Source organism: Lepidochelys olivacea (genome assembly GCF_965140295.1).
Source record: "Lepidochelys olivacea isolate rLepOli2 genome assembly, chromosome: 8".
Lineage (NCBI taxonomy): Eukaryota > Metazoa > Chordata > Testudines > Cheloniidae > Lepidochelys > Lepidochelys olivacea.
In genome coordinates, this window is record NC_140418.1 from 31,312,861 (window position 1) to 31,327,376 (window position 14,516).

At 41.3% G+C, this 14,516-nt stretch overlaps 1 protein-coding gene across 1 annotated transcript in view; it reads left to right on the forward strand.

Annotated features, from left to right (window-relative positions):
• Window positions 1-14,516, forward strand: part of DOCK2 (dedicator of cytokinesis 2) — a 502,335-nt gene that overhangs the window by 450,240 nt on the left and 37,579 nt on the right. The window contains exons 37-42 of the mRNA XM_084636234.1: window positions 334-424; window positions 1,543-1,662; window positions 4,202-4,291; window positions 5,673-5,777; window positions 8,454-8,595; window positions 13,840-13,921. Coding sequence (XP_084492360.1) covers window positions 334-424; window positions 1,543-1,662; window positions 4,202-4,291; window positions 5,673-5,777; window positions 8,454-8,595; window positions 13,840-13,921 — 630 coding nt within the window. The remainder of the gene's footprint in view (window positions 1-333; window positions 425-1,542; window positions 1,663-4,201; window positions 4,292-5,672; window positions 5,778-8,453; window positions 8,596-13,839; window positions 13,922-14,516) is intronic.

The following is a 14,516-nucleotide window of genomic DNA, read 5'->3' on the forward strand; positions in this document are numbered from 1 at the left end:
ATGTGGATCAAATGTGTTTGTTACACATCTCAGTTTTACCCGCACAGGTGCAGGCATGGCAGTTACTCTGGTAAAGGTGGCCTGATCGTTAGCCCTACATTTTTGCAGATGCTCCACAGCACAAAGGAAGCTCAGACAAATCTAATGGCCCAGACAAATGTTAGTTAATTAATAGCTTCCCCCCAAATAACCTTGAGATCTCAAAGGGTGGTTACTCCATAGCATCTTTCATTCTTTCTCTGGAGAGTTTCACTGTGGGTGCAAGCCATTCATGCATTTTGCCAGAACACTACATATATTTTTAAACTCTGATTTTCTTCCCCTTTGTAACAGATACTTGTATAAATTGCGAGATCTTCATTTAGATTGTGAGAATTACACAGAAGCTGCATACGCCCTTCTGCTCCACACCTCTCTTTTGAAGGTTAGACTACTGAATTCACATTTGAATGTATATAATGAGCTGTCACAATTTTCAGATTTAGAAATGTGTGTATGTGTGTATAATCTGTTTTAAACAATAAATCAAAGACTTGTATTAATTATTTCATTAGTAGCAGTCTAATTTCCTGGTAGTTGCAAATACTGAGACATTTAATGACAATTAGAGCATACTTCCTGAGAAGAAATACTAGATGTTCTCAGCTGATGATTTAAAATTATGTATCGGTAATTAAAAATTGTGACAAAAATAGTTTCACCAAAAAATATAAAGACAGGATGTGTGACTTTTGGAGCAATTTAAGCCTCCATAATTACTGCATTTTTTTCTGACCTTACTGTACTCACAATTTCCAAATTAGGGCTCGATTGGAAACCTACATATAATATTCGGCCATAATTAAATTTGCCCCTGTCAGCTACTGCAATATGGACATATTAAAATGTTCATTTTAAATGACAGGGGTCATCTTTTCAAATTTTTCCCTCTGCCTGTTTTCTTAACTAATGCTTATTTTCACTACAATCCAGTTAAGAACCTGATGTGACCAATAGAGCTGGTTGGAAACTGTAATTCTGTTCTATGGGATATTCTTTTTTCTTTTTTCTTTTTTTTTTAAGTTCTAAATTGGCACAAAACCCTCAAATTTCCAGAGAAATGAAAATTCTGAAAAATTTAAATTCAGGACCATCAAAACGTTGTGTTTAAATAGTGACATTTCAATTCATTTTGTTTGACTTTTATATTATATTAATCTATATTACATATACATACTACATTAATATTTTAATATGATAGAAAATCCGAAAAAAGAATTGAAATACTCTCAGAACAAAATGTTTTGACTTTTCCGCAGAGCATTTCATCAGAATAGACATGAATCTGTATTACCTGCATTTTTAACAGAAAACTGTTCCATCCAAAAAATATTGACCTACCCTAGTTACCAACATGAAATAGTTATTCAGATGCATGTTGAAAAATTTGCATCCTTGCTGTGGCATTTCCCTACTCTCTGGATGTTAGGGAACTACAGAAGAAACTTAACATTTTTTTACTTTGCCTCCAAAAGTATGTTTTCTTTAATGTTTTTCTCACAGTGGTCAGATGAACAGTGTGCACCTCAAGTTATGCAGACAGAATTCCAGTATTCACAGACCCATCGACAGTTGAAAGAAAACTTGTATGAAAAAATTATAGAATACTTTGACAAGGGAAAGGTAACTGCTTTAACATTCTGACTGTGTTACTTCGTGCAACAGTGGCCTTTAGCAATCATTTTATTATACCAAAAACATCTCTTTGGCTACTGGGTAAAATCATTTTGGAAATGTGGTTCATAAGTAAAAATTTCATCTAAAAGGAGATTCAGTATAGACAGCTCCTTTTTAATAAATATGTCTTATAAATAAATATAGAAAGGAAGAAGGCTAATGTTTGTAACTGACATCCAGTCTAGAAAGTCTATTTCTTTCTTAGCTCAGGCAAAACAATGGAATAGTGTATGTTGCCCAACATAAATAAAATAATTACAGACATGCAATGCATTTTCCATTAACAATAAACTGATATGGTTCTTATTTTTCCAACACACTGTCCTCTTCCTAAAAAAACACAGGATCTCAGAAAGACAGATGTGGTTTTAGACAAGTGGCCAACACACAAGTCATATATAGGCCACTAAATACCTTTTTAAGGTCCTGATCCTGCACCTTTTGATGTCCAATAGTAAAGGTCCCTTTGACTCCATGATTGAACCTGTCCTGGGTGCTCCACTCGCTGCTAGTCTGGCACCTCCTCTTGGTCACTCTGGGGATTAGCTCTTGGGACAGATGCCCCCTTCCCCAGTTTACACACCACCCCTCTCTCTGTCTCGCTCCAGGACCCATAGCGACCTCTTTGTGACTTAGCCCTCCAGCTAGGTCACTCAGCCTTCGCCCTTCCCAGTTACCAAAGTCTTTCAACATCTCTCTCTGCACTAGCAGTCTCCCCATTCACTGCCATGCCCTCAGTGGCTCTTAAGGGAACCCAGGACTGTCCTCTACTCTGGGTACTAGTCCAAGGGCCTTCAGCTCAGCAGTTCTGGGCTTTCCCCTCTCAGCCCTCTCTACTCCTTCCCTGGACTGCTTCCTACACTATTGGGTTCCTATCCTTCCTCTGGGTGAACAAGCTCCAAACCCTCTTCCCAGGGAGTGACTGCCCTTACCCAGAAGCAGCTATCTTGCTTTATAGGCCCCACCTGTTCCTGACCAGCTGTGCCTGCTTACAATTAGTTCCCTGCTCCCTGCCTCCTTCTCCAGGTTCACCCTGTGGAGATAATAGGTCTACCTGGCCAACTCAACCCCTGTCAATCCTGGGTGGGGTCGACACCCCATCACAGAATCTTTGAAAACGAGAATGAGCAAAGCACTGGACAACATAAAGTAGGGAATAATTTTGCAGTGGAAAACACTGAACACGGTGACCCTGTAAGTCCTTTCTTACTCTGTCTGGTTGAAGGTCAGCTGATATATGGCAAATACCATTTCTGACCTTCAAAAGAATGGCTTCAATCCCACTTGTTGAATGATGCAGTTCACCTACAATGACCAACCGTTGCTCCTTTACTTTTTCTTGTTCCACTGTTTGTCCTGAACTGGTACCAACTTGTTTCCCCAATGTTAGCCTTTCGGACAGGAAACTTCTAGTGTTTCTGCACTATCCAACTACTATACTGTGGCACAGACTGTGCAGTGCTATTTAACTGTTACTAGCAGTCTGTCTATATGCATTTGAAATAGTGGCTGTGTAACAATACCTCTCCATGCACCATAACCCTAGATACACAATAGCTTTAATTTTCCACTTCAGCCAAGCTATGCTTGGACAGATTGCTGCAGGCAGCTGGTTGTACCTCTCTGATTCAGGGCTGCCCAATCCAAGTGTAGGTTACAGATGTGCAGGACTGGCCCCAATTCATGAGACTGGCAGTGACTTTATATCAGTGGAGGATCAAATATAGCGGCGCTCTCCCTGCCATCCCATCCTGAGCATGTTCCCTCCTTTCCCTTATCTGGGCTGGGGTGAGGGGTGTATGGCGCAGAAAGTAGTGGAAAATCTTTCTGCAGAGCGGGAGTTATCCTCCTGCTGTCTCCAGCTGCTTTAAAATCACTTTGTGAGGCTTACAGCAAAATGCCCTTAGCAGACTAGAAAATCTGGCTCTCTATGTCCATTGAAGCATGCCTGCCTTCCTTCCAGTGTTTCTTCTTGAGACAGAAATTATGTTGTGAGGAATGAAATAAACTGCTGTCTCATAGGCAGGCAGTGGTTTGGTGTCAAGATCATTTAGTGGAATAGGACATTTCAACTGAGCAAGGACTACTTTGGAAGCATAGATTACAGGATTGAGCCCCTACGAAGCACATTATAATGAGCATGGAGTTTGTGTCTGAGCCCTTGGAGATGCTGTACCTATGTTTGGAGGATACTGAAAGGTTTGAGGTGATTTTTGGAGGTGTTCTCGTAACTGTACCGGAGACTCACTTGTTCCTATCTATAATGAACCATAAAATATTTTTACTCTGCACATTAAGCTGCTGTCCTGGAATTATGGGTGCCTTGAATCTTCCATTCCATACTTGCGGTTAATAAATATCTGCAGCTTAGAGATAGCCTAAACAATAAGGATACATAGTTAAACAGTGGTTCCTTAAAACCTTATTTGTTGGTGTTCAATTTTGCCTGTGTAATTTTACTTTAGAATATGTGGTTACTTTGCAGATGTGGGAAGAATCAATATCCTTATGCAAAGAGCTAGCAGAACAATACGAAATGGAAGTTTTTGACTATGAACTTCTAAGCCAGAACCTGGTAAGAACATACATGGCCCTCCAAAACATTTCAGGAACATAAATGAATATTTTTGAACTCTCAAATGGTAGATAGGTAAACGAGTTTTTGAAGAGTCCATAGGAATTTGTTATCCATATTGATTTTTAGATCATTTCACATACTTTACTTTGTCACCGATCATACCTTGATACCAAATTAAATAATAAAATTTCTGTGCTAAAGAGCCTTACAAAAGTGGTTAATTATTATATATGTATGTATGCATATTTAATCATTTGACACTATTCTAGAGATAAGATGAGATGAGACCAAGCAAATCCCAGGAGTCATTACCCTGCATTAATTGACTTGCAAGGTTTAAAAATTACCTAAAGGATACAGAATAGCCTTGTGCCCTTTTTTTGTTCTTCTTTATGATGTAGAAAAAAAGGTTTAAAGTATTCCCTCTCCCCGCATATGCTTTTGACATTAGAATTTCAGATCCTGTCAAGCCTGGAAGAGTCTGTGGTGAATGGAGAACTAGTGAAGTAGTGCAATCACAAGAGCCAGTAGAATGAAAGCTGAGAAAATGAAAGAAGACAGGATTTTTAGGCCGGCTGTTTAAACACTGAGTGTTTTGTTTTTTACTCACACATATAAAGAAGCCTTTTTTGAAGATTTGACACCATTGCCATTTCAGTGAAGGTGTTAGACACCTTCCTGAAGCTTCCAGGGGAGTCAAAACTTGATATTCCTGAAATGTTTAAGGTGAAAAACAAATCTGGAGGAACCCCGACCACTCCTCAGACATGCACTTTTTCAAACTTCCTCCATATGTGATAAATCAAAAGATTACAACCCTTATTTTAAAAAAATCTCTTGCAGACCACATTTACATAGCCTAGACTCAATGCAATGTTATACTTGAGGACACAGTAAATAAAATGAAGCACTGTTCTCAACTCAGAATAGCATACACACGTCTGCCCCTTATGCATGACTTCTAGCATTATGCTGAACAGCTGGCCCAGTCCTCACCAAGCTACAGTAAGGACATGAAACATTTTCAAGTTCATTATCTCATTAACCTTATCAGTGAAGTTCAGCTAGCTACGATGGATCCTACCTAGTATAATTCTGAGGTGTCTGACAGCTTGTTTCCACGCTTGCTCATTAGGGATATATGTGACTTTGCATACAGTTCATTTTAAATTGTTTAACCCCATTTAATTTAGCTGTGTATTATACTTACATAAACAATTTATAAAACAATTAATGTGGCACAAGAAAACTGTGTAAAGAGTGACTGAATGCTAAATTTTTTAAAAGATATCCCAGTAATGAGTTAAAATAGAAACCATTTTCCTTGAAGTATTATGATTCTGAAACAATAAGACTGAAATATCATTTTTGATTTCAGATTCAACAAGCTAAATTTTATGAAAACATCATGAAAATTCTGAGGCCTAAACCAGACTACTTTGCCGTCGGATATTATGGCCAAGGATTTCCCACATTCCTCAGGGTAAGTCTCTCTATGTATATTTCTCCTGCAACTTTTTTTTATATACTCATATAAACACCACTGTACTGTACTAGTAAAAATGTAGTTGGTCTCTGGGGAAAACCGATCTTCATTTAATCCTGCATTGACACTAGATTTCACAATTATCTGAAGTATTATTTGTTATAATAGCATATTAAAGCCTTCCCAGATGGAAATGCTTCTAAATTGATTTATTCTGATTTCCCTTGTAGACTAGAATACCCTCGTAGTAGTAGTGATGGAGTAAAAAGGCAGCATGCTGAATCCTTACAAGATATTATAAGTAGGCAGAGGCTGCCCAAATTTTACATATTTCACAGACAGACTAATGAAGGCAAGGGTACCAGGAAGTAATGGAATGATGTTTGGAGTTCATATCAAAACTTAAAATCTAGTTCATTTTCACACACACTTGTAATTTTTTGTAGCTCTCCTTATGAGTGAACAAAAAATGACACCTGAACTGCTCCTTAGCTATACCTGAAGCGTGCATGTCCACACTTCTGGGGGCTTGTCAGAGAAATAAGAGAGAGTGCATGGATGATATAGCAGGTGGTCCTGCTTTGAGTAGGGGATTGGACTAGATGACCTCCAGAGGTCTCTTCCAACCCTAATATTCTATGGCACGCTTAGGTTAAGTCTCCAGTGCTCTAGCTTGCTGCACCTAACTGGTCGTGTCGACCCTGAAGTTGCGCACTAAGGGTATATCTACACTGCAGTTGGGAACAAGCCTCCCAGCCCACACAGACAGACTGGTGCTAGCTCCACTCAGGCTAGTGCGCTAATAGTACCACGGATATTGCAGCTCCAGCAAAGACTTGGGCTAGCCCCCCGAGCTCAGAGGCAGGAGGTTGGGTGAGCCTGAGAATAGGAGTTGCCTGTTCTGTCTGTACCTGGTGAACCTCACTGCCTGACTAGTTCAGATAGGTTCACAGCCGCATATCCTGGGCTGTTTGTCTTAGACCATTTATTTCCCTCTTACATGGTAATACTGTGCAATACAGGCTTACAGCAAAGATAGACTCCCCTGCCCAGGCTCACCTTCTGAGCTGCCCCTTGTATTCTCCCCAATTACTTTGTTAGCCCTGTGATTGTCACCTGGGTACTCACAATCCCCCACCAGAAAATGTGTAACTGCCCTCACCTGGGCCTGCAGCCTTCCCCAGGTAGCACCCTGTCACACGGCCATATGGCCTGTAACATCCACACTTCTATTTTTAGTGTGCTAACTTGAATCTGTCAACCTGCGCTGGATGTATTGCTCCCAGCTGCAGTGTAGACATACCCTAAAAGTTCCACAGTACACTTTGATGCATTGCCTATAGCTTTGGTACTGCCCACAGCAATAGGTCAAAGCGAATTATGGAGCTTTTGGTGTGAGGTAGCAGGATCTGCATGGCAAGCTAGAACGCTGTAGATTTACACCTCAACTTGCCACACACTAACTCTCTGTATAGATGGGCACTGAATCAGCACTACTGCCTATCTAAATGCACATACACTCATTGACCCACCCCTATGCTTGTTCACCTATTGTTTGCCTTTTTTCATTTTACAACCACCATCTTAGAACCTCAGTCGAGAACCCAAATAAAAATAGGGATGTCAAAAGAGCTCAAGATACTTAGGCTCCTAAGTCCAATTGAACTTCACTGGCATTTGGCAGCCTAATTCCCTTAGGTTTCTTTGAAAATCCCAGCCAACATTTCTAAATTTTCAGTATCACGGGATTTGTCTTGACTCTGAGATGCTACCAGGACAGGTCTTTCTGCCCATGTTCAGTATTATTGTGTTTGTCAAAGCATTAGTGCATTGAAATATTCACCACTGTCCAGAGTCCCTGTCTCAGTAAGTATACCCCTCACATAGGTACATTTGGTGTACTTTAAGGTACTATGGTAGTTCCAACATAGCTTGAAATACACCCTCATGCTTGAGTAGCAAATGCAATGCCTCCCTTCACCAGTTCAGCCTTACAGACTGGTTTTTTGTGGAGGACATTCAGTGGAACACCTGCAGAGGAGATAATTTCACCTTATTTTTAGGTTTTAGGTGTTGGGTATTTAGGCTAAAGATTTGACTACTCGCCTTTGTTTAATTTAATATTAATGACATTTCCCCCTGCTTCAAAAATTAACACTGAATGGGTGTGTTTCATATAACTGTAAGGACACCTGCCTCTTTCCTTCCCGATCTCGTCACACCAAGTACACCGAACAACAGATGAGAACTCCTTGGAATTGACTGTGCTGTAAATTAGAAGTTTATAATACTGGGGAGAGGAACAGGGAGAAGAGAGGTTATATGTATATTATAAAGCAAGTTTCTTTCATAAAGGGGAAAGAAGAAAAGGAATTTTAACAGTTTGCCCACCTCCCCATTTTCTGTTTAGTTACTACTGTAAAGGCACATTCTGAATTCAGTCTTTTTTTCCTCTTTCTGTCTCGCAGCATGAAGTATTTTCTTTGGGGGAATCAGTGACAATTTCCTGGAGCTAGTGGAAGTGGGTTAGAATCAATTATTTATATTTCTGAAACAATTAGAGGCCCCTATCAGGTTCAGAGACCCCACAGTGCTAGGCCCTGTACAAACACACACACAGCCCCTGCCCCAAAGACCTTCCAGTCTAGGAAATCTAGTATTCGTCTCTTGCAGAACAAAGTGTTCATCTACCGTGGGAAGGAGTATGAGCGGAGAGAAGATTTCCAAGCACAGTTGATGAGCCAGTTCCCAAATGCAGAGAAGATGAATACCACCTCAGCCCCTGGAGAGGACATGAAAAACTCTCCTGGTCAATGTATCCTTAAATATAGGAATTTACAGAATAAGGAAAAATTTGTTTTGTCAAGGGAGTCTGATAGCAACACTGTTGAAGTTCATGGTTCCTGTGAATCATGGTATGCAGCGATGGCAGTCACTGTTACTGAGGTTGGCTCTAGGGGATTTGATCATTCAAAGTTGTGAGTGTCTCTTGAGGTGCTGAGCATCCTCAAATCCTCTTAACAATGAAAAAATAGAATCAAGCTGCTTTGCTTGCCTGTAGATGTACTTGGTTCAGAGAAAAGGGACTTTGCCAGTATTAGTAAGCAGATGTGGCTTCAAGACATACAAGGCTGGATGGAGAAAAGTTGTTCACCCTTGCCACAGAGGGCAGGACAAAAGACAATGGATTCAAACTGCAGCATAGCAGATTTAGATTGAATCTCAGGAAAAACTTCCTAACTGCAAGACCAGTAGGACCACAGAACAGACTGCCTCGGGAGGTCGTGGTAGCTCCTTTACTGAAGGTTTATGAAAGGAAGCTGGATAGTGTTGGGTATTTTAGACACAACAAATCCTGTGTCTTGGCAGGGGGTTAGACTAGATGAATCTTGCAGTCCCTTCTAACCGTGTGATTCTAAGGTGGAGCTATGTTAAGAAGGAAGGTGCCTACAGGCAAGGGGCTCCTGTACAGTAGTATGGTGTAAATCTGTTGACTGAGGCAGTGCAGCACTGTGAACTAAATCACTATAAAATGATTTTATGGAAAGGCATGTGTTCAGCATGCGTGTGCAGTAGCATGTACACAACTCCCATTAATGCGAACAGCAATTGTATGTCTAATTCCCTTCACACCACACTCAAAAGAGATTATGTATACTTTTTGTGGGTAGGACTATCTCTTAGTCTGTGTTTCTACAACACCTAGTACAATGGGTGTCTTGTGCTGTTGTGGAATGTCACATGGCAATCAATGGTAAAACTCCCATTGGTTTCAATAGGAGCGGAGTTATGCCAACATTGGTGGGTCTTAAAAATCCCATCCTAGAACTTCAAAAGTTTTGGTCCGCAAATATTTGCGGGTACATATGACCAGTTGGTTTGGTTTTGTTTAAACTGGCTAACTTGCCTAAGTACACTGGTCTGAACTGGAAAAGGGAAAGGAAGAACAGTGAGGGATTAATTAGAGGATGCAAATGGAAGAAAAATATATTATGTTCTGAACTGGTAATAGATAGAAACTGCACTGAACTTGAAAAGAGGGTGAGGCTAGCAGACGTAACCTGTGTGGAACAGACAAAATAAGATAAGCATGATGTTCCACTGACCATTAGTTCAGTCAAAATCTGTAACCTGCATTGCTCAAATATTCCTATATTCTTCATGGGACTGAACACCAGCAAACTTTTTTTTTTTTTCCTGGATGTGCAACAGATGCACTGTATGACCTTGAGCAAGTTGCTTCCCCACTTTGTCCCTCAGTTGTAAAAAGGACAGTAAGGATTTTTACCTCACAGGAAAACTGTGAGGATGGATTCCTATTGTTTGGCAAGCACTTTGAGAGGCTCAGTTGGAGGGCTGTCGGTGCAAAGTGGTGCTGTTAAATACAATTCATGCATTTGTTCTGTCTGTAACATCAAATGTTATGAACAGCTAAATTTAGCTAATTCATGTGCTTTCACACCATATCAGTATTATTTACATCTTTCCAGTATTTCTTGGTTCCTTTCATTTCCATGATATTTCTGAATTATAGGAAAAGGCAATATTTTGTTGAAACATCATAAATATAAGTGTTTATTTTTTACTATGCTTTTTAATGACCTGACTCACTTACTGAACAGGAACCTAAAGTCTTGTAACCATTATGCATATCTTTTAAGAATACTTCATAACTGCTTGTCGAGATATCATCTGTTCCTTTCTCAGTCCCCAACACTCAAGGGGGGGAGCAGTTAAAGAGAAGCTCTTATTGTACTTAATGTACCCTCCACCCTCCCTTCAAAAAACATACTTTAGCATACAGACATGTGATAGCTTTTGAAATCCACCCCGCCTGTGGCTACCTGCTGGGCATCGTTTCAGTAGTCTATTGTAATAACCAAACACACTTCATTTTTATTTGAACAGTATATTGCAATTGTCCTCAAAAGCTGCACAGAACATCGGCTGGCTTCCTAGAACTGCTTGTAAATAAATCATGCACATGCTTTTCTAACATTTGAAATCTAAGTTTAAATCTACTTAGTCACTGACACGTCTTGTCTCACCAGCTTGGGTCTTTCCTCTCCTTCTCAAGAATCCTTTGCTTATGTTAGAAACACCCTGGTGGCACAGTGACATAATTCTGAACAATACTCCCCCTTCATCCCCAAAATGCACCTGTACTACTGCGCTTAGGGCTTGTCTACATAATTAGTTGTGCACTAACTAGCCTAAGTGGATTCTGGTGCATATTAAAAGTTTCCTAGCTTGTGCTGATGTTGTCCTGTGGTACTACGTTAACACACGCTAGGAAACTTGTGCTGCACACCAGCAGGGTCCACACAGGCCAGTTAATGCACAACATGCTGGTGTGCAGTGCACTAGAATTTCTACCCCAGCTGGTGCTGCACTAACACAACTTGTAGACAAGCCCTTAATGTTTGAAATGCCTTTGTTGGACTGGGGGGGGTTGTTGTTTTTTTTTGTTTTGTTTTGTTTGTTTGTTTTTTGATGAAAAGCGAAACTAATGAGCAAACATGAGTACATCTGAAAACTCTGGAGGAGGCTGTTCACCGGAGTTCAGCTCTCCAGAGCTGACAGGGAGCTGCGGCACCAGCCATACCTGAAGGAATTTGGCTTCAGAGAGTGATCATTTCATAAAAGTGACAAGCACCTATTCACGTGACACCTCAGTTTCCAGTTTCACATATATAGGCTGTTTCTCTTCTAAGGCTTGTGTGCCCATCCTCTCTCTCCCCCAGTTCTGGGGCACTCTGTTTTAGTCTTCTTTTGAGTTCACACACAGTTTACCTTTACCAACTTGGCGTGTAACAACTGTAGTGAGCAATAGCATTGGCTACCTTTAAAGTGGCAGGTCGTGTATCAGGTGGCATTCCTGTCTTTTACAGGCTTTTCATTCAAGACCTTCAATAAAGGCCACATGCATGACCTCCCTGAACAAGGCCTTCATTAAAGGCCACATGCATGACCTCCCTGTTCTAATTGAAACTGCCCTTGTACACCACCTGCCCTTTACAGATCCCACTATCATTCCTTATGTCACCAGGCAGTGGCGCCATGGCTGTGGGCGTTCCTAGCCTTTGGAATGTGCTACATCATCAAATCCATCTCAAATAATCATTCTCCGCTTTATTTTAAAAAGAGCTTAAAGGTATTTTCTTGTTTGGAATGTTCCTGGTAGATTGCTCACTTCTTGTCTCCTTTTCCTCATGTTCTGATCTGGACCATTAGAGAGCCACTGGTTTGGGTCTGGATTCAAATGCCCCCAGCATTTGGGTGAGCAAAGGGTAACCAAAGGATCAGATATTACAGTTTAAACCCAGGATTATTTTTATCTCCTTTTAAAACTGTGTGTTTATTATTTGTAGGCTTCCCTATGGCACTGATCATTATAGTATCTGAGCACCTCACATGGAAGGAATATGGGAGTAATAAATGGAGGGAACATTGGAGAATAAATGGAGGAAAGTAATATTACCTCCATTTTACAAATGGGGAACTGAAGCCCAAAGAGACAGACAGACTTGCCCAAGATAACACTGGAACCCAGATCTCATGAGTTCCAGTCCAGTGCCTTAATCACTAGACTATATTTCCTCTCTAAAGGTCAGAGTCTGACATCCTTGCTCAGAATAAAGAGCAATTTACACCTAGGTAGTCCCACTGAAGTGAATGGGACTAGTCATAGAGCAAGGCACTTCCACACGTAAGGAAAGATGGCAGAATCTGACTGTAAGTGCTTGAGTGAAATGTGTAAGAATATGATTTATGCCCACACAATATTCTATTGAAACTAAGCACCCACTTATAAAATGGAAATCTAAGACACAAGTGACACTGTGGCAGGGTGGACTAGGCCTGGAGGCCTCTTGGCCTTGCATCACCTTGCCCCAGAATAGAGTGGCGAGAAGTCCTCCTAGAGGGGGGCAGCCTAGAGGGGGCTGCTGGAGCGACTAATAAGGGGCCAGAAGGGCCAGATAAAAGGCAAGCAGCAGAGCAGAACCTTCAATTGATGAGAGAGAACCAGGTGCCTGGCTGGCTAGACGAACAGCAGAACTGCAGATAGCTGACTGCAGAGAGTTCACCAGACGGAACTGGGCCCAGCAGAGGCTGCCAAAGACCGGGTGCCTGGCTGGATGGATAGAGTAGCAGCAGGACCATGAAAAGGTCACTGCAGGCAGGCTGAGCCCAGGGGACTGATCCCAGGACCTGGCCAGACCAGGTGAGAGTACTGAGATGGGCCCTGCTGGTCTGGTTGCAGACTGAGCCCTGAGAGGGCTGCTGAAAAAGACACCAGTTGAGGGTACCGAAATGGGCTCTGGCTGGGTGGTTGAAGAAGGCAGTACCTCAGGGAAGAAGCCTAAGAACTATGGCACCATACCAGGGCCATGATAAGAACTCAGAACTGTATACCCCGGAAAGGGGGGACAGCGTGTACAGCTCAGCCAGAGGTCTGAGCTGCCAAAGACCAGCTGAGAGAACCAGCAGCTGGGGTGGGGTGCTTCCAAGAGGCAGGCGCCACCCTGATGTAAGACCAAAAAAGAAAAGCAGGCTCACACCTAACCAAGAGAAAGGGGGCCATCCACGAGAGGTAGGGGCTGCCCCCCATGAAAGAACTGTGTTTGCAGGCACTATCAGCCAGAGAATAGGGGGCATGCACAAGAGGTGGGTGCCGACCCTGTTACAGACACACAGTAATTTGGACAAAGATCTAAATCTTTAAACATCATGACATTTTGCCAATCGATGCCATACGCTATGCCTATGTCAAAGTTAAGTAATGAAAATATTTGTATCAAATAGGCTTTGTTTTGTAGTACAATAAACTATTCAGTGTGATAAATTAACTCTCAGGCCTACTAACCTAACAGTAAACCTACTCAGATAACTGATACTGTATTGTATCTATCTCAAAATTAGTCTGTTTTTTCAGTGTTAACGCCAAATATTTCCTCTCTAGAATAAAAATCTTAGGAAGATTGCTCTTGGACAACATGTTGTTTGTTTTCCAGGCTACATACTATCTTTCATATGTCCTTAACCTGTGTGATTTTAGACATTCAGTGCTTTACTGTGCAACCAGTTTTGGAGGAGCATACCAGATTCAAAAATAAGCCAGTACCCGATCAAATCATAAAGTAAGTTTATTTTTGTTGGATAAATGATACCATAAAAGGTGTGAGAGTCTGGGTTAATAATCTATGGAGAAAGACTTTTTTTATAAACACAGCCAATTTATTGGTGAGCCAGGGTGCATGCACTTATCTCAGTTACTAAATGTATTTTTCCTGACATTTCAGAGAATCTCATCAGCCATTTAAACACTACCATATGCTTACAGAAAAAAGCCCAAATTACTCTGGATATGCGGCCAGAATCTGTTCTAATATATACCCACTGCAGCTTCATTGATTTCAGTGGGACTGAACGGTTGTGTGCCTGGGTAGTGTTTTGCCACAGTCTGCTTTTCTTCTCCCAAAAACACAGTTCCCAACCTCTTATTCCAGTTCCCTGGGGAAATTGCAAGGGGATGGAGGAGGTGGGTTTTTTTTTCTAGAACACAACATGAGTTTGTATACTTGTCTGACCTCCAAACCAATGCCACTGTTTGTTGCTAATACACTTCCTCACAGCCTACGGAGTAAGGTCAATGGGAATCAGAAGGAAGCAAATGTTAGTTCCTTCAAATTCCCTCCTGAAACTACTCATTTAAAGCATGGGCTAAGAGCAGCA